Source organism: Mustela putorius, unplaced genomic scaffold, assembly GCF_011764305.1.
Source record: "Mustela putorius furo isolate JIRA1106 unplaced genomic scaffold, ASM1176430v1.1 tig00003834_pilon_pilon_pilon, whole genome shotgun sequence".
Taxonomy (NCBI): Eukaryota; Metazoa; Chordata; class Mammalia; order Carnivora; family Mustelidae; genus Mustela; species Mustela putorius.
In genome coordinates this window covers 96,264,563-96,290,335 of record NW_025421987.1, presented here as the reverse complement: position 1 = coordinate 96,290,335, position 25,773 = coordinate 96,264,563, and the positions used below count along the sequence as shown (strand labels likewise).

General features: G+C 39.1%; 1 protein-coding gene across 2 annotated transcripts in view; it reads right to left on the bottom strand.

The window, feature by feature from the left end:
- Positions 1 to 1,273: 1,273 nt before the first annotated feature.
- The window catches only part of PCYT1A (phosphate cytidylyltransferase 1A, choline), a 44,363-nt gene continuing 19,863 nt past the window's right edge, over positions 1,274 to 25,773 (bottom strand). For both annotated transcript variants that reach the window (XM_004745353.3, XM_013052638.2), the window contains exons 3-9: positions 16,476 to 16,575; positions 12,663 to 12,779; positions 11,402 to 11,553; positions 9,412 to 9,490; positions 8,168 to 8,310; positions 6,298 to 6,486; positions 1,274 to 5,414 (exon numbers count right to left, since the gene is read on the bottom strand). In XM_004745353.3, coding sequence (XP_004745410.1) covers positions 5,208 to 5,414; positions 6,298 to 6,486; positions 8,168 to 8,310; positions 9,412 to 9,490; positions 11,402 to 11,553; positions 12,663 to 12,779; positions 16,476 to 16,575 — 987 coding nt within the window. In that variant the 3' untranslated portion in view covers positions 1,274 to 5,207. The remainder of the gene's footprint in view (positions 5,415 to 6,297; positions 6,487 to 8,167; positions 8,311 to 9,411; positions 9,491 to 11,401; positions 11,554 to 12,662; positions 12,780 to 16,475; positions 16,576 to 25,773) is intronic.

The following is a 25,773-nucleotide window of genomic DNA, read 5'->3' as shown; positions in this document are numbered from 1 at the left end:
CAGTTGGGTACATTGCCTCTGTACATTGCCACTATTAGCCCTTGAAGCTTATATATTGAAAGGTCACTCTGAGTTTTCCCAAAGCCAATGAAAGGGGGGAAAAGTATGTGGAGTTTGCCTGTTATACGAACAGGAGTAGAAATCAACCAGGCAAGCCCTTATGATTATTGTGGCATTATTTACAATAACCAAAATATGGAAGCAACCTACGTGTCCATCAACAGACGAATGGATAAGGAAAATGTGGTATAGCTATACCACAATGGAATATTATACAGCCAAAAAAGGAGACCATGCCATTTGAGACAACATGGATGGACCTAGAGGGTATTATGCTAAATGAAATTAGTCAAACTGAAAAAGGCAAATACCATATGATTCCACTCATAAATGGAATCTAAAAGAAAATGAATAAACAAATGAAAAGCAGAATCAGAACTATAAATACAGAGAACTGATGGTCCAGAGGAGATGGGGTGAGGGGTTGGACAAAATGGGCCAAGAGGAGTGGGAGATATGGGCCTTCAGTTGTGGAATGAGTTAGTCACAAGAACAAAAAGAGCATAAGGAATACAGTCAATGAGGGGCACCGGGGTGGCTCAGTTGATTAAGCATCTGACTCTTGAGTTTGGCTCAGGTCATGATCTCAAGCCCTGTGCCGGGCTCTTCGCTCAGTGCAAAGTCTACTTAAGACTCTTTCTCCTTCTCCCTCTGCCCATGCACACCTGCTCGCTCTCTCTCTCTCTCAAATAAATAAAATCTTAAAAAAAAAAAAAAGGAATAGAGTGAATGATATTGTAATAGCAATGTAATGGGACAGATGGTAGCAATACTTGTGGTGAACAAAGCATAATGTTTAAACTTGCCAAGCCACTAAGTTGTACACCTGAAACTAATGTAACATGGTATGTCAACAACAACAACAACAAAGGAACTCAACCAGGCAAAAATAGTACAGACCTGAAGTCTCAGAAGAAACCAGGCTTCTGAAGATCATATGGAAGGCATTCTTTCCCTTACAGATGTGTCATTAGGGCACTGATGACATTAGACCTCATAGATCTGGATCAGCCTCCCTTAGAGGGCCAATGGCTTTTTGAGCCTTTTATGCAAAGCTGCAAAAGGATTCCCCTCTTAATGTGGTCATGAAACAGTTTTGAGGAGACAAATTAGGTTGCAAAAGCAAAAGAACTGCAGGTATAGGTAAAAGTCCCAAATAAATAAAACATCTTATACACATGTATACCAGGTCATAAACACAGGAAATGGTAAATTAGGTAAAACCACTTTGCCTTTATTTGGCTAAATGACAAAGGCCCAAATAACTGGAACAAATTAATAACACTCACATAGGAAAACAATATATTGAACACCGATTGAGGAAAACACCCTGTGAATGCTGGCACTGCAGATGGGACTAACAGTCATACCAAGGCTAGCGTTTCTTCCCAACATACCTTTTTCTTTTCAGGATCCTCCATACAAAGCAACCCAAACAATCAAGTCTCTGTGTTTAAAATAGTCAGTGCCCCCGGAAGAAGAGTGGGAAAGCTGTCTTTAAACCTAAAGGAACACAACCTGAGTCATCCTAGTGTTAAACCTAGCACTTTGTTTTCTACCCCAATCTGAGTATTAACATAAAACTTTGGCAGACAGAAAATCTTTCTTCTTTCTTTTAGAGAAAATTAACATTTAATAGTATAATCCTAAGAATATGTTCTACTTATTTGGAAAAATAGAAGCTAGGGACCACTCTTTATCCCATGACAATTTATTCTATGAGAGAAAACAAGAACATCATTGTATGACTTTGAAAAATACAACCTTTAAAAATACTTACATTGGTAAGCTTAAAAAAAATATCATTAGTTAAAACCATTATTAAGGGAGCTTTTTTTCCTGTTATTAGTTCAACTTCTGGTGAAAAGGTGTGCTGACAGAAAATGTAGAAGCTATGGCTTTTAGGGAATTAAAGAAAAGCAGCAAAATATAATTGATTTGGAAAGATTTTAGATAGATCTATAACAGGGTCAGAAAGGCAATGAGCTCCAGAAAAACAAAAGTTACCCACAAATCAACATAATCCAGAGAAACCAAAGCACTGTGAAGAATCATCACAGGGAGAATATCCAGAGGCTGCCTGACCAGTTGTGTGGTCACAAATAAAATAAGAAAAATCTAACTCTGGTGCTGCGTTATCAGCAACCAGATAAAGTCAAAAGTTCTCCTGACATCCTTCATATTTTTTCTTATTTAGGATCTTCAACTTCCTCATATCCCCAACCTTCTTACCCAAGCCTCAGCGAAAAAATGCTCTTTGGCTCTAATTATCAGAAATGGCGGCAGTAGTACAAAGGATCTGTTTCTACTCCTCGAAAGTTTCAGCCTCTCTTCCTTACTGCTACTGAGTCTAGTGTATGAAAAGAGCAAACTCTCTGCCCAGACATCCCAAGATAACTAAAGTAGCACCTCCTCAGCATTCTGAGGAGCATGGAATGTCTCCGTTCTTCTGTCTTACAGACTGGGCTCTGAAGCCAACCGGTGGTTAAGGCTCTCCCACCTCTGCTACATTTGGCTTATTGCTTGTGTGTGGGATTCAGGGAAACAGATAATTAACATTAGAAATCAATCTTAACAGTTCATATTAAAATTAATAATAGCAAATTTACAGATCACAGGCATGGTCATGGTAGGCAAACCACTAACTTCATTTAATTAGGCACAAATGATCAAATAATACATCACCCCAACAGCTTCTTCCCTCCACCCATCCTTGTCCATTTACTCCATTTACCTTTAAATAGGATTTACCATTAAATAGGATCCCATTTACCCCAAAGTAGCTAATATGCCACACCATAAATTTTCATCTTCAAGTCAAAAGTACTTCAAGATGCACTAGTGTTAGGAGATTGGAGCCACAGAGGCTCGTCAAAAGGGGTGAGAGGGCTTTCCAAGCACATGTGCATATGCTGGACCTGGCAGTCTTGGAGAACTTACCAGCAGAGCGGTTATATTCCAAAGGCAGGGAATGCCAAAAGTAGCCCACTGACAGAGCAGAGGAAGAGATCCCAGACAGTATATTTGAGAGGAGTGACACACAGGGTACAAAACCACATTCTGAGCATTTTCCTTGCCAGATACACTTGATCAATATGTACCTTGAGGGAATAGGTAGGTGACCTTCAGTGATTTTATCATCTTTCTATATGAAGGAGAATAAGACAGAAGTAGGCAAAATTCTCAAAGAGGGAAGACTAAAGCAGAAAAGTAAAATACGTGATCCTATGAAGCTTGTTAATGAAGGAAAACAAGAACTTGAACTGTTGCAAAAAAAGGATTCCAAGCCAAAGCTCATGTAAACCATATCTGATAGCAAAAAGAGCACTTCATGAGAAGAGTCAGAAATGTAGTTTTTATAAGCCATCATGACAACAAGAGATTTCCTTCTCTTTGTGTCTCTACTCTGCTAGACTCTGCCTCTCTGGGTGATCAGAAGTTATAAGAAACCAGGTAGTCCTGCTGTGTAAGCAGGCAGTGATTCTAGCCTGATCCTCAGGCAGAAGAGCAGGTTTTATCAGAAAATATTTAGGGAGGAGACTATGAGATGCTCACAGCCCTAGCACTGGGGAAAGCAAAGATAAAATGTGGTTTTCTTAGCTGAAAACACCAAAACTCCACCCCCACAAGGGGTATTTATGAGTGACAGGGTGGGGCCTGGACATAAGCAATTTTCCCCTGAACCCAGCTACAGGATTACTGAAGATGATGATCTCTTCGGTCATGCAGGGGCACAATGCTAGAGGCTTAAAATGAGCTCACGCTCAACTACAAGTGTTAAGCTTCAGCATCTCTGATGTGGGAATATAAGTGGTGAATCCTCCTGGGCAACCTAACAGGAGCAGTGGGACCATAACCACCAGGCACACATGGGAAAGGGAGAGAATCTGCCATTTTCTTGTAATGTTCTGTGGCCTGCTGGAGGTTGCAGCGGAGGGAAGTCCCAACCAGCTGCAACTCTCAGAGGAAAAGAAACACCACCTGGAGCATTAGTTCCAGTCAAGAACATTCTTAAGAAGGACAGAGTTCAAGATAAGGCTTTAGGAAGGGGTGTGGGGGGGTGTTTCTTTATGCTTTTATGTTTAAATTCTGTGAAAATCTCTCTAAATATTCAGTATGGCTTTGAGCAACATGGATTAACAGATCATGTTCAAACTGCAGACATTTACAAAGTATCCTCTGTAAAAAGCTAGGTAATAAGCATCAAAATAGCAGGGCCAGGGACTTACTCACAGATGGGAAAATTAACCTAACCTGTCCCTGTATAGGATTGGGTATTGTCCCACTCCCCTCCCCAATCACAATAAATCTGGACGTGTTCCTGCCTTCAAAGGTAGACTGTAGGAAAGAGATTGACGAGAGCTCCCAAATAATTGGGTGAGAGTTTTCTGAGAAGATGAACACAGCAGGAAAACCGTAGCTGATGCCATGTGGTCTGGTTCCATCCCCATCAGTGTCTTCCATGGACCCCATTGGGTCCAACAAGAAACTCCTCAGGGAGTAAGAAAAGTTAGGCTCAGATCTCCTTCTTCTCACAGCCAGCCACATTGACACATGTGCAGCAGTACATTTAGGGGATTTGTGACTGCGTTTACTTAGCTTTTGGGTTTTTGTTAAGGATACCAAAATTATGCTATTTCCCCTGCCCCCTGAAATCACTCATCAGCATGGCTCATTGCTTGAAGGACTTGGCAAGCCACTCTGCCTCAGAACAGAAGGCAAACACTATAGTGTATCAGGAAGAAAAGGCCTCTGAGTAATATACCATTTCCTTCTGCCCACTCCTCAGGGGCAAAAAATTAGTTCTACTTACAACATTTGAAAGACTAATTTTTTAAAAATTAATAAAAATGACAATTTCCCTGTCAAAATCACATGAACATAAACAGTAAAGCAAAGTCTGTAGGGAGGGTATATGGATGCAGAACAGGTTTCTGAGGTGTGGTCAGCCTCCTTCTTGGTGTGGATGGGTGATGATGTCTCCTGGAGAACAGGCTGTCTGATCCCATCGTCGGTCCTCCTGCCCCAACTTTCTTTCCTTTGTAGCTGTCCTTAGGTTTAGTGTTGGAATCACAATTCGAAATTCAACAGAGAGCTTCTGAAGGTGATGGGACAGAGGGAGGGGACAGGAAAGAAGGGATGAAAACTTAGTCTTCTTCATCCTCACTGATATCATAAGCTGCAGCTTTGTGCCTGGAGAGGTTTGCTGGGGAGGAAGGCGGGGAAGTCTTGCCAGAGAAGGGCCATCGGAAAGACGGGGATGGGGAGCGTTCCCGAGTAGGGCTGCTGCTGGGACTCTGCTTTGGACTGATGGCCTGCAGCATCCGGCCTTTACCCTCTTTCAGCATATGTTTCTGGGGAGACCAAAAGGAAGAATTAGAAGAAACCTAGGGATCCTACTAAATCACCACTGGAGGATCTGAGACTTCAAATTATCGTGAGTGCCCAGTGCAATGCCAAAAGTGATCAAATACTCTAGGGGAAGGATACACCTAAAATGTTAAGCAATTTCCTCCCTAAAATAGTCCATGTTATGCTTCTTATCTAAGGGTTCCTACCTGTTATCCACAGTCACCCAATTCTCGATGACTATGTCAAAGGAATTCTTAAATGGCTACTTGGTCCAGAGTCTAGGCTTCAGGCAAAACCAAAGGAACTCACTCAGACAAAAGGGTACCTATCCTAGTTCGAGAGCTCTCTGAAAAGGAAATTCTATATTCTCCCTAAATAATCTGTTCTGGTATCAGATACTTTCACAGTTAGATGCTTCTTGATAACCCAAGGCTCACTTGCTAAATAATTACACGCACCTTCTATTTGGCTTAAAGAGACCTTGTTACTCCTCAAGGACAGAACTCTCACCTCACCCAGCAGCTCTGCAGCAGCTGTTTGTACTGGAGGCAGCTTTCTTTCTACTGTTCTTCATTCTTTCCTTTCCTTTTTATTTAAAACTATAATATAAAAGCAAACTGGGCAAGGTCACTTGCTTATCACCAGATTTGGAGGTTGACAGAGAGCTGGCAAGATTATTTAGGAGAATGTGTAACCTCTTTCTGTAATGAGTTTAAACAACTTTTTGGGGACAGTTGAAATATAGTTCTGCCCAGTATCAGGAACAGATTAGATAACCACTTAATGTTGATGTCCCTTTCTATAATGCTGTAATTCTTCACACAGCATGAAAATTACCTAAATTTTCCTGAAATTCCCTAAACTGTCCACCAGGAAAGAACATACCAGAGCTCCTTCTGGACCAAACATTTCCAGGAAACTTCCAATGAATTCTCGGGATTTCTCCTCCCATTTCTGAATGAGATCAATGCTTTTTTCCTCCACCTTCTGAACAAATTCTTTTGACTTTTCTTCCACGTCTTTCACTTTCTTCTTTACTTTGTCAACCCGCTCCTGCAAGTGGTATTTCTTCTCCTAAGTAAAGAAATAATTGTTTTAAGAAATAATACTCACTCTGACCTCCATTCCAAAGGGAGAAGAAAAAAAAAGTTTCAGCACGTTACTGATAAGATTTCCAGTCATCAGAATTTCACTTCACCCTAATCTCCTGTTTCTCTAGCATAGTAACAGATTAAATATACTCTGGGATGGTCACCTTATATGAAAGTGTGATAATTCAAACATTAAAGAATCCTGGATTAAACTAAAGATATAGAGTATGCTCAGTAACCATTGGGCATATAGCAAATGAAGTCAGATTTTTTAAGGCTACATTAAAACTAATGATGTACTATATGTTGGCTAACTGAACATAATAATTTTTTAAAAAACATAAACTTGGAACATAAACATGCCCAACATAACCCAAACCCCATTCTAGATGAAGATATGTAAGAAGCCACAGGATTACTGCACAATATTGCCAGGAATAAGACAACTCTCATATGTTGAAGTAGCGGATCTTTTACTTAATTTGTTTATGGTATTGATGTTTTCCTGCTATCACTGGCTTATTCTATGATTTTAGAAGAGCTTTTTGTTTTATTTTTAGTATTTAGTATTTAGAGGTCTGTTTGCTCATCTGCAAAATGAGGTCCTACCAGCTTCCCTAAACAGAAAGGAAAATGGTATGGATCGGGGGAGGTTTAGCCAAAGGAAAAGTGTTTTTATAATTTTCAGATCATAAAGGGGAACGGGAATATGTTTAATATTTTTAAACACCTGAAGGAGATTCTGTAGTAGGTGGTTAACAACAGCTAGGGTTTATCTGCAAAGCTAAACCTATTTGATGAAGCCATTTGACCTATTCATTATTCACACAACTGGCAGCAGGTAAGGGAGCATGGTAAACTACTCGTACAGAAGATATAGTTAGCAGCTTTCTTCTTTTAAAATCAACTTTATTAAGATACAATTTATATACAAAATGTATACCAGTTTGTTTCTAAAAGGTAATATTAAGCTAAGATAAACTATGCTTTCATAAATCAAATTTTATTTTTTTTTTTTTTTTTTTTTTTTTTTTTAAAGATTTTATTTATTTACTTGACAGACAGAGATCACAAGTAGGCAGAGAGGCAGAGAGAGAGGAGGAAGCAGGCTACCTGCTGAGCAGAGAGCCCGATGTGGGGCTCGATCCCAGGACCCTGGGATCATGACCTGAGCCGAAGGCAGAGGCCTTAACCCACTGAGCCACCCAGGTGCCCCCATAAATCAAATTTTAAAACCGAGGTCCACATGCCCTGAGAAATTGCATGCAAAATGTTGTGTGTGCCACTATCCACACAGGGAGAGGATCCATAGCTTTCAGTAAATTTTCCAAAGACCATCCAATTAAAAAAAAAAAAAAGGTATGAACTGCAGTTTTAAATATATTTGATACAAATATTATACAATGTTAAATAACATATTATTATTTAATTGGCTGTGTATTTTTATATCAATGTGTTGACTGATACTAGACCATAAAGGCAGAGAATGCCTCTGTTTTAATCTCTTTGTAAAGCTTAGCACAGTGTAATCAGCAAAGAGGCATTCATTGAATTTTGGAGGTGACGGTTACAACAGACAGAAAAGCAACTTTAGCTCAGATGAGGTAGGAGGTTAACGTGTGTCCTATAGGGCCAGGGAACTCTGGGATGAAGCTGGAACTCACATTGATAAAGCTGACATTGAGCTCCTTTGCCGTGTAGCCCCTTTGTAGATTCCGTCTGGCATACACATCATAGTCCCGGACAATTCGGGTGATGATGTCTGATGTGGAGATACCTTCTGTCCTCTGTGTTGGTGCAAACATACCTAATCCAAGAACACACACATACACTGTGACATTCTGGTTAACTCAGGCCATAGGACTAGATGGAAACCGGGAGCAACATTTTTTTACTCAAAAAATGATCTTCTATTACTAAGTGAAGTCTGGAGATACTGACATACAGGAGGAAGACTGAATCAAAGGCTAGGGGTAAGGAAAGGAAGAACTATATGGCCCTAATATTAAAAAATATACATATGGGCCTGGGAGTTTCCTAAAATTAAAATATGTATCAAAAATAGATGTTTAGGGATGCCTGGGTGGCTCAGTCTGTTAAGCCTCTTTTTTTGGCTCAGGTCATGATCCTAGCATCCTGGGATCGAGTCCCACATTGGACTCCTTGCTCAGCGGGGAGCCTACTTTTCCCTCTGCCAGCTGCTCCCCCTGCTTGTGCTCTCTCTTTTTCTCTCTCTCTCGGACAAACAAACAAAATATGTTTTTTTTAAGTTTTTTTTTTTTAATATTTTATTTATTTATTTGACAGACAGAGATGACAAGTAGGCAGAGAGGCAGGCAGAGAGAGGAGGAAGCAGGCTCCCCACTGAACGAAGAGCCTGACGTGGGGCTCTATCCCAGGACCCTGGGATCATGACCTGAGCTGAAGGCAGAGGCCTTAACCCACTGAGCCACCCAGGCACCCCAAACAAACAAAATCTTTAAAAAAAAAAAGGTAGGGGCGCCTGGGTGGCTCAGTGGGTTAAGCCGCTGCCTTCAGCTCGGGTCATGATCCCAGCGTCCTGGGATCGAGTCCCGCATCGGGCTCCTTGCTCAGCAGGGAGCCTGCTTCTCCCTCTGCCTCTGCCTGCCATTCTGTCTGCCTATGCTCGCTCTCTCCCCATCTCTCTCTCTGATAAATAAATAAAATCTTTAAAAAAAAAAAAAAAAAAAAAAAAAAGGTAGATGCTTAGACCGCAAATTGATGGATATCAGTGCTATGCTCACCTAAACCTCTTATCTGAAGTGTGATTGAAAGTAGATATTGAATTTCTAAGTGCATAAATTTTCCTTTGCAAGGTAGCAATGTCATTGATTCTCTGTTGCTGCCTGAGACATCATAAAGTGAGGATGTAGATCAGCTTACTTACCTGCTTCCTTGATGTGCTTATAAACATCATCGCTCCCAGCAGAAGAATAAGGGATGTCATCATGGGCTACAAAATCAATCTGAAATAAGGAAACATCATTTAAAACTGAGGATCAATGACATCAGAAAGAACCAGTAAATATTCCCCCAGAAAATACTCTCCCAGATTCAGAATAAAGGACAAGGAGAGGCCAGGCCTCAAGTAAACTTTTTTTCTTTATCTCTCTTTGCCTTGCTTCATAAATTCTGTGATTCATTCATAAGCCACACAATTTAATTTTTTTAATCTATTTATCACTCATAAATATGAAGTTGACCAGTTTCTTTTTTTTTTAGCTAATTCTCCTGGTCTACTGGAAGTGCTACCCTTACACTGCACACCAGTCACCATGCTGTAGTAAACACGACTGGAGGATATGCTGGTGTGTTAGTGACTGGAGCTGAGGAAATCTCCCTATCCTCCTGGGTCTATAAAGATTGGTCAAATAAGGTTTCTAAAAATATGCAAAAGAGGTCACTTCTTCCTTAGCTGGTTTCTCTCTCAGACCATGAGATGAGTGGGAATATAAAAATAGCAACCAAGAGCCCTTTTACTAGAATAGATACATCTATACTCCTGAGGAATGTGAAACTCAAAGCCATAAAAGACATTTAGGTCTTGGGCTCTATCATTTTACTACTGTCAATACTTCTTGCAACAGTGAGAAGAGATCAATAGCATGGGATCAATAATCTTTCAGAGAGATATGCTAACCTTATTTAGTCATTCCTATGTAGGCCATATGCCCTTTACTAATGTAATTGCTAATACGACTATACCTAATTCCCAGAAGTCAGTAATGTGAAGCATGCCTATCAGGACTGTGTCAGAGACTCTTAGCTAACATCCTGATTACCTATGAACAATTTGTCAGGGATTGATAGGCTGCAAAGTGAAAATAAGAATGGTGGCCAAGTAAGACTGCTGGCTGAGGATTCACTGCTAACAAAGAGAAAGGGGAAATTAAAAGTTCCTCTAACCTCTTCTGCCTGAGCCTGCCTGGCTCTGGTTGCTGAAAATAATCTTATTCACCACCTTTAGAATAACTGGCTCGCAAGTATTGATATAGAAAAGCTAGAGTATTATGAAAGGTCTGTTCTAATCCCAAATAGTTTTAGCAGATACCCTTTAGCTTCAGGCCTACCCCCAAGTATTGGTTTTAAAGCACTTTGGCTACTTTTGTTCTTTCTGCCTCACTGAACAGCTCACCTTTGACATTCCACATACTCCTGCTGAGAACTGACAATATGCTTGCTGGTTTCTCAAGCTTGGGGACCTCAATCTGACCTGATAAACTCTTCTCACCTTCCCACCTTTTAGAGGAAACCTGTTTCTTTAACAGGAGAATTAAAAGCAGTGAGGGGTTTTATACTACTAACTCAATGAGTAAAAATGAGAAACCTGGTTTCTGATGCTATACAACTTGTAGCCCAAAATCAAAGACATGAAACTAAATTTAAGTCAATATATAAGAGAACTCTATGTTTATCCATCTTGTTTCCTGGAACTTTCTGAGAGCACAGCTCAGGCTCTTATATTCTATAGGACTGGTATGTTAGGAGGATGGACATATTCATAGTGTGGGGGTATAAAATCACTTAACTGAAGAGTACAGTTTCTAGCCCTGCTACTGTGTATCCTGGACCAGGTTATTTGGTCTCTCTGGCTCTATTCTCATATGTAAAGTAGAAAGAATAGCTACCCAGTAAGACTGTTTTAGGGAGCAAATGAAATATAATAGATATAAAAGTGCTTATAAACCACCAAACACCATATAAATATCAGGGATGATCATTATTAGTAGTAACAACACAGTCATCTCCTCTGTGTGACATTTACATAGAGCACAGAAGTAAAAAATGGCTAGTGGAAAACTACCCCAAATCCCAGAAGTCTTGAGAGTTGAGGGAATTCCAGAACAAGGGATGGGGACGTATGTTCAGTTTCTTACCCGGTGTTCTGCCAGGAACTCTGGTGTCAAGGTCCAGGGGGCATTCCTCACCACCTCATCCACATAGCGGCAGTGCTGCACTGCATCATAGCGCTCATTTTCATTCATCACCGTGAAGCCTTTGAAGTTGTGCGTAAGCTCATCACTGCAAACTGAGTTCACCACACCACAGAGTTGTAAGTCCAAGTCCTCTTTGCTTAACCATTCCTCAGTCACCAACCTCTCCCATTTCCTATGACTGTAACCAGTCTTCCCACCAGAAAAGAATTTCCTGGGTCCAGCTCAATCTGAGTAACAATACTTTTCCTAATCCAAGATACACCTTCAGGACCAAGTACTCACAAAAAGTATGTTCACACTTTGGAGAGAAGATAAAACAAGGGGCTAAAATCTTTGGCTTTGAAATTAACCTGTGAATTTCTGCATCACTAAGTTTTTAAAAATGTTTTCATGTATTTTCATAAAACTATATTAGACCACATAACATTTGCTTAACAGACTTGTGCACTTCAGTTGATTCAAAATGATAAACAGGGCTGCCTGCGTGGCTCAGTCAGCTGAGCATTTGATGCTTGGTTTCAGCTTAGGTCATGGTCTCAGGGTTCTGGGATCAAGCCCTGTGTCAGGCTCCATGCATAGCACAGGCTACTTGTCCTTCTCCCTCCCTCACTGCTTACCCACCTCCCACACACTCTCTCTCAAATAAATAAATAAAATCTTATAAAAAAAAAAAAAAGACAAACTGAAATCTAGAATAAATGCTGTTCTTAAGTAGGCAATAGGGGTCACTGTTGCTCCCAAAACTGCAGAAACTCAGCTAAAAACAGAGATAAAAACTGGACCTCTCAGGTCAGAGTGCTTGGAGCTTCTCTCACCAGGTTTATATAATTCATATACTTCAAGTTTTAGAGAGGCTGTTCCATATCTCTCATTTAAAAACCAAAACAAGGGGCCCCTGGGTGGCTCAGTGGGTTAAGCCTCTGCCTTTGGCTCAGATCATGATCTTATGGTCTTGGAATCAAGCCCTGCATTGGACTCCCTGCTCAGCAGGGAGCCGGCTTCCCCCCTCCCTCTGCCTGCCTCTCTGCCTACGTGTGACCTTTCTTTCTGTCAAATAAATAAATAAATAAATAATCTTTTAAATAATAAAAATAAATAAAAACAAAAACAAGAGCCAGTATTCATGTTACAATAGGACAAAAAGGCTACTATAATTTTTTTTTTTCTGGAAAGCACCTAAAGTCATCAGATGTTTTCTTACCTCCCACAATGAGGTATGTATTAGGGAAAAGGTTCTTTGCTTGCATCAGAGCCCGAGCATGACCACAGTGAAATAAGTCAAATATTCCATCAGCATAAACTCTCACAGGCCGATCACCTAAATCCAAAGGAAAGAATTTATCACAAAAACACACTGATTCAATACCTCATATTTGACTAATGGAAATGACACTGTGTTCCATCTTTTCATATCCCTCTCTCAAGGTGCTCTCTGGATATTCACTTTAATGGAAGGGTAGGTTGGGGTTGTGAGGAATAATATCACAGATTGCTTTGGCTCCAAAGACACTTTTGACATCATATCCATTGACTCTGTTAGTCTGATCTCATCAAACTGCTCATGGAACTGGATTTCATGATTGCTTTTTCTTGAAGTTATTTTAGAAGTAAATGGGAAGGGGTGGCTGGGTGGCTCAGTCAGTTAAGTGTCTGTCTTCTGCTCAGGTCATGATCTTAGGGTCCTAGGATTGAGCCCCGAATCAGGCTCTGCCCAGCGGGGAGCTTGCTTCTCTCTCTCCCTCTGCCACTTGTGTTCTCTTGCTTGCTCTCTCATTTTCAGGCTGTTTGATTACTAGTAACTAAGCTTTGCTTTGAAAATAAACCTCCCTCCAATTGCCCAGTGAGTAAGAAGTGATCTATAGGGGTGAAACAAAGAAGGTGAAAGGGGTGAAGGTAAGTATTAGTTACCAATTTATTGCTTCTCAGTCCCAGTCACCCTCAATACCCACTCTGTGATAACAGATGGGATTCCTTCAAGTATTTCTCCCTGACAGCAAGCATGATATTATACTTTCTCAGTAGAGGGCAATAAAGTATTTGAAAGTCAAATATAAATCCTACAGGACTTCATATTAGTGCTTTTCCTTTTTTCTCCATTAGTGAGAATAACAGAGACCAGACTGTCAATTTATTAGTAGTAGTGGACTATGAAAGAAAAGCCAAGAAATGACTTCTTGGAGGTACAAGACTAATACCACACACACTGAGAATGGAATTGACATTACCAGTTCCTTATGCTTCAAATAATAAATCAAACAAGTCCTAGGAACATATTCCCATATGTGAATAAAAGAAGAGTATTAACTATAGAAGCAGAAAATAACATTAGGAACAGCTCTATCATTCTGGGAAAGAAGGGGAGACTCATCAGATATACCATACCAAAGGGAGGGGTAAGACTCATCTCCCTCCTTGAGGACAATGAAACAAAGAGGAGAAAACTGGTTCTCAGGTTTGTGGACATTTCTTTCCAGATAGCTTTATCCATAAATAAGTAGCTTTTAAACTGAAAAATTATACACTGGTGATAGGAATAAAAATTGGTACAAAAATTTTAAGGGCAATTAGAGGGGTGCCTCAGCAGGAGTCTGCTTCTCCCTTGCCCTACTTGTGCATGTGCACAGTATATGCATGCTCTCTCAAATAAATAAACAAAAATTTTTAAAAAGGCAACTAGACAATATCTATTAAAAGACAAATAAATGCTTTTATGCTTTTTTTTCTGGAAAAAAATAGTCATCAGATGTTTTCTTATCTCCTACAATGGCCCAGCTATTCCAATTCTAGAAATTTATTTCACAGATAGATTTGTAAATATGTATGTTACTCAATGCAGCATAGTTTGTAATAAGTTTGGAACCAGCCTAAATTTCAATGGAAGGACTGAATGTACCATGATACACCCACTAAAAGGGTGGGAGGGAGGGATACTGGGTGGCTGTGAGATAGTGGTAATAGGAAGACATTTCATTCTGTGCCCTGTACTTTATGAATGTTAGGCCATGGAAATGTACTGATTTTATAATACAAGAAATAAAATTTTTAAATAAAATAGATATGCCAATACAATGAAAAACAAACAATATAACAGATTTAAGAGTCAGAAAAATTAGAGCTCCAACTTAACTACCAGCCTCCTTCCTCCGTAATCTTAACCTTTTTAAGACTCAGTTTCTTCATCCATAAAACAAAGCAAAATAAAACATAATCTGAGGAGCATAATGTCTTCTACATCCTAGAAATCATAACCATGAAGTAACTAACAAAACACAGAATACAAAAATTAAGAATATCTGTTGTTTCTTTGACATTAGCGTACAGCTGGGCAAAGCAAGATGAGGGGGATTTAGCTCCATAAACACATTTCCAGGATGGTGGAAAGAGTAAGGAATGCTGTTGATCAACTGGCCGTTTGCCAGGGTTAATCATCTGGTTATCAAGCCAAGTCACCACCGAACCCTTTCTCAGACCAAACTCCAGATGTGCTCCTTACCCTCTTCAGTATTCCCCCAGCCTCCTAAACTCTCAATTCCCCACGACTTACCCCCAAGTCTTTGGCAAACCCAGACTAATCCAGTAACCAAATGGCCAGAAGAGACCACCGTTGAATGAGAAAATGCGGGAACAAAGCACAAGTTATTAATTCTTTTACCAAGTGTCTACTGGCCAGGATGACCACATCCTGATTCATATGTTGTCTCAGCATATTATTAAGAGCAACCCCCTTTCACTTTCAAAATGGTCCGATTTGTATTATAAATTATAGTCCTTGCATCACTGTTGGCTAAATAAATACATGTTCTCCTTTAGGCAGAACTGACCTGTGTTTCAATTTTTTTTTATATATTTTTGATATATCCATCTTTTGATAGATCCTGATAGATCCTCTCAAATACCTATCACCGAAACTTCTGTCCCGACACATTCCACTGCCCTTCAAACTCTGCCTTTTTTCCCCCTTTCTCCTAGAAAACATACTGCTGACTTTTTTCTTTCATCTTCCAAAAGAAATAAGCTTTTCGTCCCTTCAGCCATATTTGTTTTTTCTCTGGGTAGTGAATTTTCTCCTAGATTATACCAACTTCTTTCTTGTATTCCCTTAACCTCCCTAGTGAAAACATGGTATGTGGTGGGGAAGGATGCCCCCTTGTACTAATTATTGGTTTAAAATTCATTAACTGTGGCATGTGTAGATTCTTTACTGGTTTACTCCTTGTCCAATACTGGCATAAATAGTCACATGGTTATTTCATATAAGACTGAACAGATGGAATATGATATAGGAGAACAACTAGAGACCAAATCAGACCTTCAAATTTTATAGGCTAATTTGTGATTCTTTTTTCCACCTAAAATGCAATCAGATTGCCAATAACCTTCTATTATTTAAAACTAATGTCTACAAAGAGCAGCATCACTTCAGGGTGAAAAGAACAAAAAGATGGAACAGCTTAGGCTTTAGTTTCAGTTTTATCACTAACTATTTGTTTTACTCTAGGAGAACTTTCACTTCTTAGTTTCTGTAGACTTCAATTTCTTCATGTATACAATGAAGAGATGATAAAGTAGATAATCTGAAAAAAATGACTTATAAAATTCTATTCTAAAATTGTTAAAAATTAAATTAGTTGGTGCTTGTTAATTATAAGCTTCAAAACTTGGGAATAGTACACAAGCACACACAAACATTTTATGTACCACAGGTGGTTTGGGAACAGATTAGCAATAAGCTGGGTAATATAGCTAATGTGATCAGATCTGAGTGAGGTACCACGTTCTGAATGTGTTATCAGAAGAAATGAAATGAAATGAAAATATCTTGCCTTCAACAGGTCTACTATCACATCTGAATGTGATCCTTGAACTGTTTGATGGCATTTTGAAATTTGACCTGCTGCTACTACACCATTTTGTTGTCATTTTACCCTACCCCATTGGCCTGCTTATTCCTCAAGGGGAGTAGTAAGAGTTAAAAACAAGAGTAAAACAACAATATAATTAAGCATTTACTTACAAGGAGTTCCTCTGCTGGCTTCTTCCATAGTTACCCTGACATAGGGCTTACTAAAGTCGACCTCAATTTCATCAGAAAAAGGAGCTGGCTGCTGTAAGCCCTTAAGAGGAAAGTGAAGGAAAACAAAGTTAAGTTCGATGGTACAGACTGAAATACCCCAAAAATGGCAGCTTTAAAGAACAACCAGTTATTCAATATACTGGTGATTAAATTCCTCCTAAATCATGTAACAAAAGAAAAAAAAGGCATTTCAAAATGGCAAGTGAAAGTTGCAACCTTTTTTCTTTTTTTTTTTTTTTATTCGTCAGAGAAAGAGAGAGAGGGCACAAGAGTGAGCACACACAGAGTGGCAGAGACAGAGAGAGAAGCAGGCTCCCTGCTGAGCAAGGAGCCCGAAGTGGGACTCCATCCCAGGACGCTGGGACCATGACCTGAGCCGAAGGCAGCCGCTCAACTGAGCACCCAGGCGTCCCAAAAGTTGCAACCTTTTACCAAATGGGTAAATCAGTAAATCATGATATGAAAGATAAATGTCTTACAGGTGATTTCAGGGTAATATTGAGCAAGGTAGCTGGGAAACTAGGCACAGTCCCAACTAACTGGGTCCTAAATAACGGCTCCTCCGCTGTCTGGCAGAACACACGACCCTGTTCTATGTGATGAAACTGCCAAAGTTCTTAAGCACATTTTCAACTAGGGGACTGGCGAGGCAAATAGCTCCTGTATGCTTTATCAATTGTGATTATACATACACTGTAAGTATGTTCTAATGCTCACAACAGCCCTCTGAGGCAAGAAGTACAATAATTCTCAATTTAAAGATGAGGAAAACAAGGTTCAAAGAAATTATATGAATTATATGCAATTACTCAGAGGCAAAGCTGAAATAAGAATGCAGGAATGCTCTTTCCTCTACAGAGGAAAGTCTTACTTAAGAGTTTTTGTTAACACTCTTAAGTATTTTATTCTATTTGTTGCTATTGTGAAGGGAATTGTTTTTCTTAACTTTATTTTCGGATGGTTCCTTGCTAGTATATAAAAATACAAATTGATTTATAAATGCAAATGTGTCTGTGTGTATAATTTCAGATGATTTTTGTATATTGATTGTGGCCCTATGACTTTGCTAAACTCAATTATTAGTTGAAGCACTTTGGTAGATTCCTTAGCATTTTCTACATATGAGATCATGTCATCTATGACTAAAGATGTTCTACTTCTTTCCAATCTGGATGCCTTTAATTTCCTTTTTATTATCCCTTATTGCCTTAGGTGGAATCTCTAGCATAATGGTGAACAGAAGTAACAAGGACAAATATCTTGGGGGTGAAGTATGCAGTCTTTTACCATTAAACATTATGTTAACTGTAGGTTTTTTTGTGGATGCCATTTATCAACTGAGGAATTGCCCTCCTTTTTGCAATTTGTTAAGAGTTTTTATAATAAATAGATGTTGGATTTTGTCACATGCTTTTTCTGCATTACTGAAACAATCAAATTCTGGTTTTGTCTTTTGTTACTTATGGTGTATTAGATTAATTGATTTTAGGAGGTCAAACCAACCTTGCATTCCAGAGTGAAATCCCCCTTGGTCATGCTATATAAATCTTTTTATATGTTCCTAGATTTGTTAATATATTGTTAAGGATTTTTGCATCTTAGTTCGTGAAAAAATTTTAACTATGGTTTCCCTTTTTTGTGCTTTTTTCTCCCCTGGGTTTGATGTTTGGTTTCATAAAATGGGATAGAAAGTACTCTCTATTTTCTGAAACTGTTCAGAATAGGAAACTATTTCTTCCTTAAATATTTGGAAGAATTGATCAATCTAGCAGCTGGGACTGGTCTTGTCTTTGTGGGAAGATTTTAAAAAATTAATTCAATTTTTAAAAAATTTTATTTGCCAGAGAGAGAGAGAGGGAGAGAGAGAGAGAGACAGAGGGCGCGCAAGTGAGTACACACAAGCAGGCAGAGAGCTCGATGCAGGACTCGATCCCAGGACCCTGAGATCATGACCTGAGCCGAAGGCAGAGGCTTTAACCCACTGAGCCACCCAGGTGCCCCTAAATAAAAATTTTTTAACAAAAAATAAATAAATAAATAAAATAAAGAAAGAGACCAGTTCAGAGGTTATTATATGGAAAAGAAAATAGACTTACAGATTTTTCCATTAATGTTGCAGTGGGAGTAGAAAGGGCAGCAGACTTTATAAAGGAGGAATGGGTAGAATATGGTAAAAAGAAAAAATATTGTCACAAGAAAAAAGAAGCATTTACAATGAATTTTTGAACTGAAAATAAGACTGTAGTACCAGTAGTATAGTAGCAGGAATGGGGATATTTTTTAAAAAAGGAATTGAGATCAAAGAAAATGAGAACTGAGATAAGTCTTTGAATTTGGTGATTCAAATGACTATTAGAGACCTTCTAGAATATATTAATAAAAGAACACCAGTGCCTTTAAGAAAACTGGAAGAAAAGGAAAAAAGTAGTAATAATCTCTCATTAGATATGTGTATCTGTAAAAGGAATGAGAAAAACTGAAAGGTACCTAGAGGAGACAGATCAAGTGACTTTTTTTTAAATTTAAGGACATCTGTACATATCCAAGACAGAGGAAAAGAAGCCAGAGACTGAAAATACTGGAGAAGGAAAAACAGAATAGTCTAGAGAAATGGTAGAGAATGGCTTCAAAGGAAAGCAGGGGGGAAAGCACTAGCTTTAGAAATAAGAACTTTCATCCTCTTCTAAAAGCAGAAAGGAAGGTGATAAAAGGACAATGTTAGATGTAAAGAGGAAAGACACACAAATTTATATCTGATGTCCTCAACTGGTATAGTAAGAAGGACACGAAATGTCCTTTAAAAAATAGGGAGGTTGGAATGAGACTGAAAGCTTGAGGAAGGTAGAAAATATGTGGAATAGCTATTGTGGGAAATGTACCAGAGGATCAGCAAATAACTAATAGAACTATTGAGCACTTTACTAAGTAAGCCCAGATCAAGCTAGAAACATTAATCTAGAGAAGGTCAAGTTAACAGGTCTAGGAAGAGAAACTGAAAAATCTATGATTAGGCCATTGAAAATGGAAGGGAGGCAGAAGTGGGAAGTGAAGAAAAGGCAAAAGGATCTAGACATTTCTCTAAAGAAGATATACTAATGCCCAAAAAACCCATGGAAAGATGCTCAACAATGTTAGTCATCATAGAAATGCAAATGAAAACCACAATGATACCACTTCACACCCACTAGGATGGCTATGAGCAAAAACACTGGCAATAACAGTGATGGCAAGAATGTGGAGAAACCAGAACCTTCACACACAGCTGCTGTGAATATAAACTGGTGCCCAACTCTGGAAAACAGTTCTTCAAAATGTTAAACACAGAATACCATATGATCCAGAAATTACATTCCTGGGTATATAACCAAAAGGATGAGAACAAAGATTTTATTTTATTATTATTTTTTTAAGTAGGGTCTACGCCCAACATAGGGCTTGAATTCAGGACCTCAAGATCAAAAATTGCACAGTCCTGGGAGACTGACTGGACCACCCAGGTGCCCCTGAAAACACACACACACACACACACACAAACCTATATATGAATAATGTTCATGAAAGCATTATTTACAATAGCCAAAAAGTGGAAACAATCTAAATGTGCATCAACTGATGAATGGATAAACAAAATGGTATGTCTATGTGTATTATAAAAAGGAGTGCAGTATTAATACATGCTACCACCTGGATGGACCTTGAAAACAATGTTAAATATAAGAAGTCAGATAAAAAAGTCCACATACTTTAAGATTCCATTTATATGAAATGTCCAAAATAGACAAAGACCTAGAGAAAAGTAGATTAGTGGTTGCCAGGGAATAGGCTGAGGGGATGGGGAGGTGACTGCTAATAGATATGGGGCTTCTATTTGTGGTGATGAAAATGTTCTGGAATGAGATAGTGATGATGGTTGCATAACATTGTGAATACACTAAAAAACCCACTGAATTGCACATTTTATAATGGTTTAAACAATGAATTTTATGTTATATTAATTTAATCTCAATTTAAAAAGATACATTAAAGTATCCTATATTTCAAGGCACCTGGGTGGCTGTCAATTAAGTGTCCAACTCTTGATTTCGGCTCAGGTTATGATTTCAGGGTCCTGGGATCAAGCCCTGTGTCAGGCTCTGTGGTCAGCACAGAGTTCTGCTTGGGATTCTCTTTCTCCCTCTCCCTCTGCCCCTCCCCCCACTCAAGCATACCCACATTCCTTCTTTTTCTCTCTCTAAAACAAATAAAATAAAATCTTAAAAAAAAAAAAGTGTCCTTTTACAACTGTTTCTTCAATCTTCCCTGTATACTGTGTACATACCAAGGCAGAAAGCAAATGCAGGTATCCCTTGGGGCGCCTGGGTGGCTCAGTGGGTTAAGCTGCTGCTCAGGTCATGATCTCAGGGTCCTGGGATTGAGTCCTGCATTGGGCTCTCTGCTCAGCAGGGAGCCCGCTTCCCTCTCTCTCTCTCTGCCTGCCTCTCCATCTACTTGTGATTTCTCTCTGTCAAATAAATAAATAAAATCTTTAAAAAAAAAATTAAAAAATGCAGGTATCCCTCCTGGCTAGGGTTTCAATTCTTCCTAAGTATAGAAAATGAAACCTAAATTTCTTCAACTACAACAGATCAGCAAAATCTCTCTCTCCAGAATTGCTTCTAGTTAGAATGAATAGTATTTCTAAAAATATCTGTCTAAAAATAGCGTCTCTAGAAACTAAGCCTTATAAAAGTAGGACTAAGTATTTCTACCTTTATTCTCCTAAAACACACCTTTTTCATTTTAACCTTAATGGAATCCTACAGAATATTATTTTCAAGTCATTCAACTATCTGATCATGAAGCATAAGTGAAAGGGCATGGATTTAGAACTCGAAAAAAACCTTAGATCTAAATCCCAACTCTAGGCATGCCTGGGTGGCTCAGTAGGTTAAATGTCTGTCTTCAATTCAGGTCATGATCCCAGGGTCCTGGGACTGAGTCCCATATCGGGCTCCTTGCTCAGTGGGGAGCCTGCTGTTCCCCTTGCTTGTGGACTCTCTCTCTCTCTCTCTTTGTGACATAATAAATAAATAAAATCTTTCAAAAAAAAAAATCTTAACTCCATCACTTAATAGCTGTGAAATCACAGCTTTCATTTTCTCTTAAATGGAATATAACACCTGCCCCACAAGGTGGCTACAAGGATTAAATAAAAGAGCATATGTAAAGCAACTAGAGCAATGTTTCACATATAGTGGCACTCAACAAATTTAGGTCATCATCAACGTGAGCTCATTTTCTCTCCCATTCTATGGCACACAGGTTTCATTATGCCAACAAAATTAACTAAATTGTATTAATCTAAGAGATTAGATTCTAGATGCCATATCGTTTCTAATTCTATACAAATTATAACTAATACTATTATAACGATTAATAATCATCTCCAAATTATGAATGATTTTCTGAATACAATATTGCTTTCATAGAAACTTTTTCCTGATTATGTCTACATATATTAACTCACTATTCTTCAAAATTCCACTGGAAGAGATGAGATTCTGGTGTCCTTAAGAATAAGGAATGGAGGGGTGCCTGGGTGGCTCACTCGGTTAAAGCCTCTGCCTTCAGCTTAGGTCATGATCCCCGGGTCCTAGGATAGAGTCCCGCATCGGTCTCTATGCTCAGTGGGGAGCCTGTTTCCTCCTCTGTCTCTGCCTGCCTGTCTGTCTACTTGTGATCTCTGTCAAATAAATAAATAAATAAATCTTTAAAAAAAAAAAAAAAAGGAATGGCAATAAATCAGATTATAAGTAGAACTTGATACTGGCTTCCCAGTACTCTACTTCCAAGGATTCTTAAATATTTTTTAGCAGAAACTTTCACAATGACACAGAGAAACATTTCCCTTTACCCAAACATGCTGCACAAATGTTAACAGGTCTTACTGAGATCCATTCCCCCCCCCCCCCCCCCATAATGCTATGGGAAAGGCTGTGAAGTCAAGAGGAATACTGAGAAAGAAGGCATAAGGAACAAAGCAAAAAGATTCCATGCCCTCGGGATGGGAAGGAAGGAAGGGAGGAAGGGAGGAAGAAGAAAGGAACAAACAAAAGAAAAGAAAAAAGGAGGAAGGGGAAAGGGAGGAGAGGTGAGAGAAGGAAGGAAGGAAGGAAGAAGAAAAGCAATAATTTTACAACTCCTACTGCCATTTCAGTGAAGGTAAACAATGAGTTCATGCATCTAATCACTATTTGGATATCTCCTAGATCTTCTAAGTTGAACTTGTACTAAGTTAAAATCATCTTTCTCCTAATTCATCTTTCTATATTTCTACTTCAAGTAAGAAGCACCCCATCTATACAATCTACCTAGGACTGAAATCTAGGAGTCATCTTTAACACCTCTTATCCTTTACATCCTGATGTCCAAGGATTGTCTATTTTAACCCTTAAAAATTGTAGTTGAAGTTCTCATTATCTCCAGCCTGGATCATTACAACCATCTCACAACTAATCTTTTGGTTTCTGTCAATCCCTGTTTCAACTAATCCTTTCCAAATCAATCAGAATGATCTTCTAACCTACAAATCTGATCACATTATCCACAGGATAAAGTTCAAAATCCTAAGCATAGCACACAAGATTCTTCATAATCAGGGGCGCCTGGGTGGCTCAGTGGGTTAAGCCGCTGACTTCGGCTCAGGTCATGATCTCAGGGTCCTGGGATTGAGTCCCGCATCGGGCTCTCTGCTCAGCAGGGAGCCTGCTTCCTCCTCTCTCTCTGCCTGCCTCTCTGCCTACTTGTAATCTCTCTCTGTCGAATAAATAAATAAAATCTTAAAAAAAAAAAAGATTCTTCATAATCAGCTTCTTGCTTACCTTATCTATTCCAGATTTTTATCCCAAACTTTATTTTTTTTAAAGATTTATTTATTTATTTGACAGACAGAGATCACAAGTAGGCAGGGAGGCAGGCAGAGAGAGAGGAAGGGAAGCTGACTCCCTGCTGGGCAGAGAGCCCGATGTGGGGCTGGATCTCAGGACCCTGAGATCATGACCTGAGCTGAAGGCAGAGGCTTAACCCACTGAGCCACCCAGGTGCCCCAGGAGTTGATTTTTTTTTTTCCCAGTGGGTTCTATGACCAGCATGGAGCCCAACATAAAGCTTGAACTCATAACCATGAGATAAGACCTGAGCTGAGATCAAGTGTCAGACGCTTAACCAACTGAGCCACCCAGGTGCCCCTTGTCCGTTTCTTGAATTCCTATTTATCCTTCAAAGTTCAACTCAGAAATAATCTTCTCAGTGAAGCTTTTCCAAACCACTGTCCCCACCTCTAGAGATCAAAGTTTATCTATTGCTCCCCTAGGCAGCCATTGTACTTCTTTCTTCTATTTAGCTCTTCCATTTTGTATCTTTTTTTTTTTTTTTTTTAAGAGAGAGAATATGCAAGCAGGGGAGGGGCTGAGGGAAAAGGAGAAAGAATTCTAAGCAGGCTCCCTGCTCACCACAAAGCCTGTGTGGAGCTCAACCTCACAACCCTGATAATCATGACCTGAGCTGAAATCTAGAGTCAGATGCTTAACTGAGCCACCCAGCCACCCAGGCACTCCTCATTCAGTACCTTATTTATCTATTTTCTATTTCCCCTATTTGTCTGTGAGCTTTTTTTTAGATCTTTCTTTCTTTCTTTGAGAGAGAGAGCGAGAGAGTGAGAGAGAGCGAGCGCACATAGGGCGAGGAAAAGGGAGAAACAGACTCCCTGTTGAGCAGAGAACCCAATGCAGGGCTCAATCCCAGAACCCTGGAATCATGACCTGAGCCAAAGGCAGAGGCTTTAACCCACCGAGCCACCCAGGCACCCCATCTGTGAACTTCTTAAAGGCAAGGTCTTCTTTTCATCTTTGCATCTCTAATGCATAGCAACTGGCAAATAGATGTTCTGATTATGAGATTGTGAAATCTCCATTAGCAGACCTCTTGCCAATTTGTGATTTATTTATACATATGATAAATATTAAAATAGGCTAAAAGTCTTATTCTTCATAAATATTTTTGTGATTCTTTTTGATTGTACCTTTAGAAATATCTATCAGTAAATTCCTTATACTTATAAACAAAACTAGCCATAACGTTATGCCTTTATTTTTCCTCCTTAATTATTTTCTCTCTTCTTTCCAATTCATTCTGACCCACCACCCCAGCTACTAATACTTGGTAATGCTTCCATGCTACAACATTAATGAATCTTAAAAACATGCTCAACATTAATGAATCTTGAAAACATTCTCAGTGAAAAGAAACTGGCCACAATACTATGTATTGTACATATGCCATTTATATGTAATGTTCAGAATAGGAAAATTCTATAGAGAACTAAAGAATGATTTCCAGAGGCTGGAAGTTAGGAAGTAATGGGAAGTGACTGCGAATGGGATGGGACTCTTTTGGGAGGTGATGAAAATATTCTAAAATTTGTTGTGATGATGGTTGCACTACTCTAAATATACCCCAAACCACTGAACTGTACAGTTTAAATGGGTGGATTATATGATCTCAATAGAACTGTTACTACAAAAAAGGAAAAAAAATCGTTTGCTTTTGCTACAGAGCTGAAAAGGGGTCAGAGATAGAATGTGCAAGTGTACAACAGAGATGACAAACAAGTTTATTTAGCAGACACTCCTCACTAGGTTTAGTACGGCCTGTTGGGTGAGTGGATCTTTGACCATTAGCGCATGCTAAATAGCCAGTGTGTACCAGAGAGGAATGTGGAATAAGTAGGAAGTCACTCAGCTGATTTGTGACATGAATATATGAAGCAAAGTAATTTAAAGCACTGAAATTCCTCAATTCTAAGGCCAAAGAAATTTAAGTCGTTTAAGAGCCCATTCCACTAAGACTGGCTTCCTTTGCTCTATCCTTGGCTATTGTGACTGGCAACAACTATCGCCTACTTGGTTATTACTTGCCCTACTCCAACACTGATTGCTAAACTGGTGCTTACCATCATCTCCTTAACCTCAATTCTCTGAGAAGCATTCAGAAATTAACAATGGCCTGTTTTGTTTACTGCTGATTCACTTTCTGAGTATACTTGCTACAGTGTCCTCCAAAGATGTCTACATGTTATTCTCTAGAACCTGTGACTATTGTACCTTACATGGCAAAAGGGCTTTGCAGATATGATTAAATTAAATGATTTTGAGGGAGCCTGGGTGGCTCAGTGGGTTAAGTCTCTGTCTTCAGCTCAGGT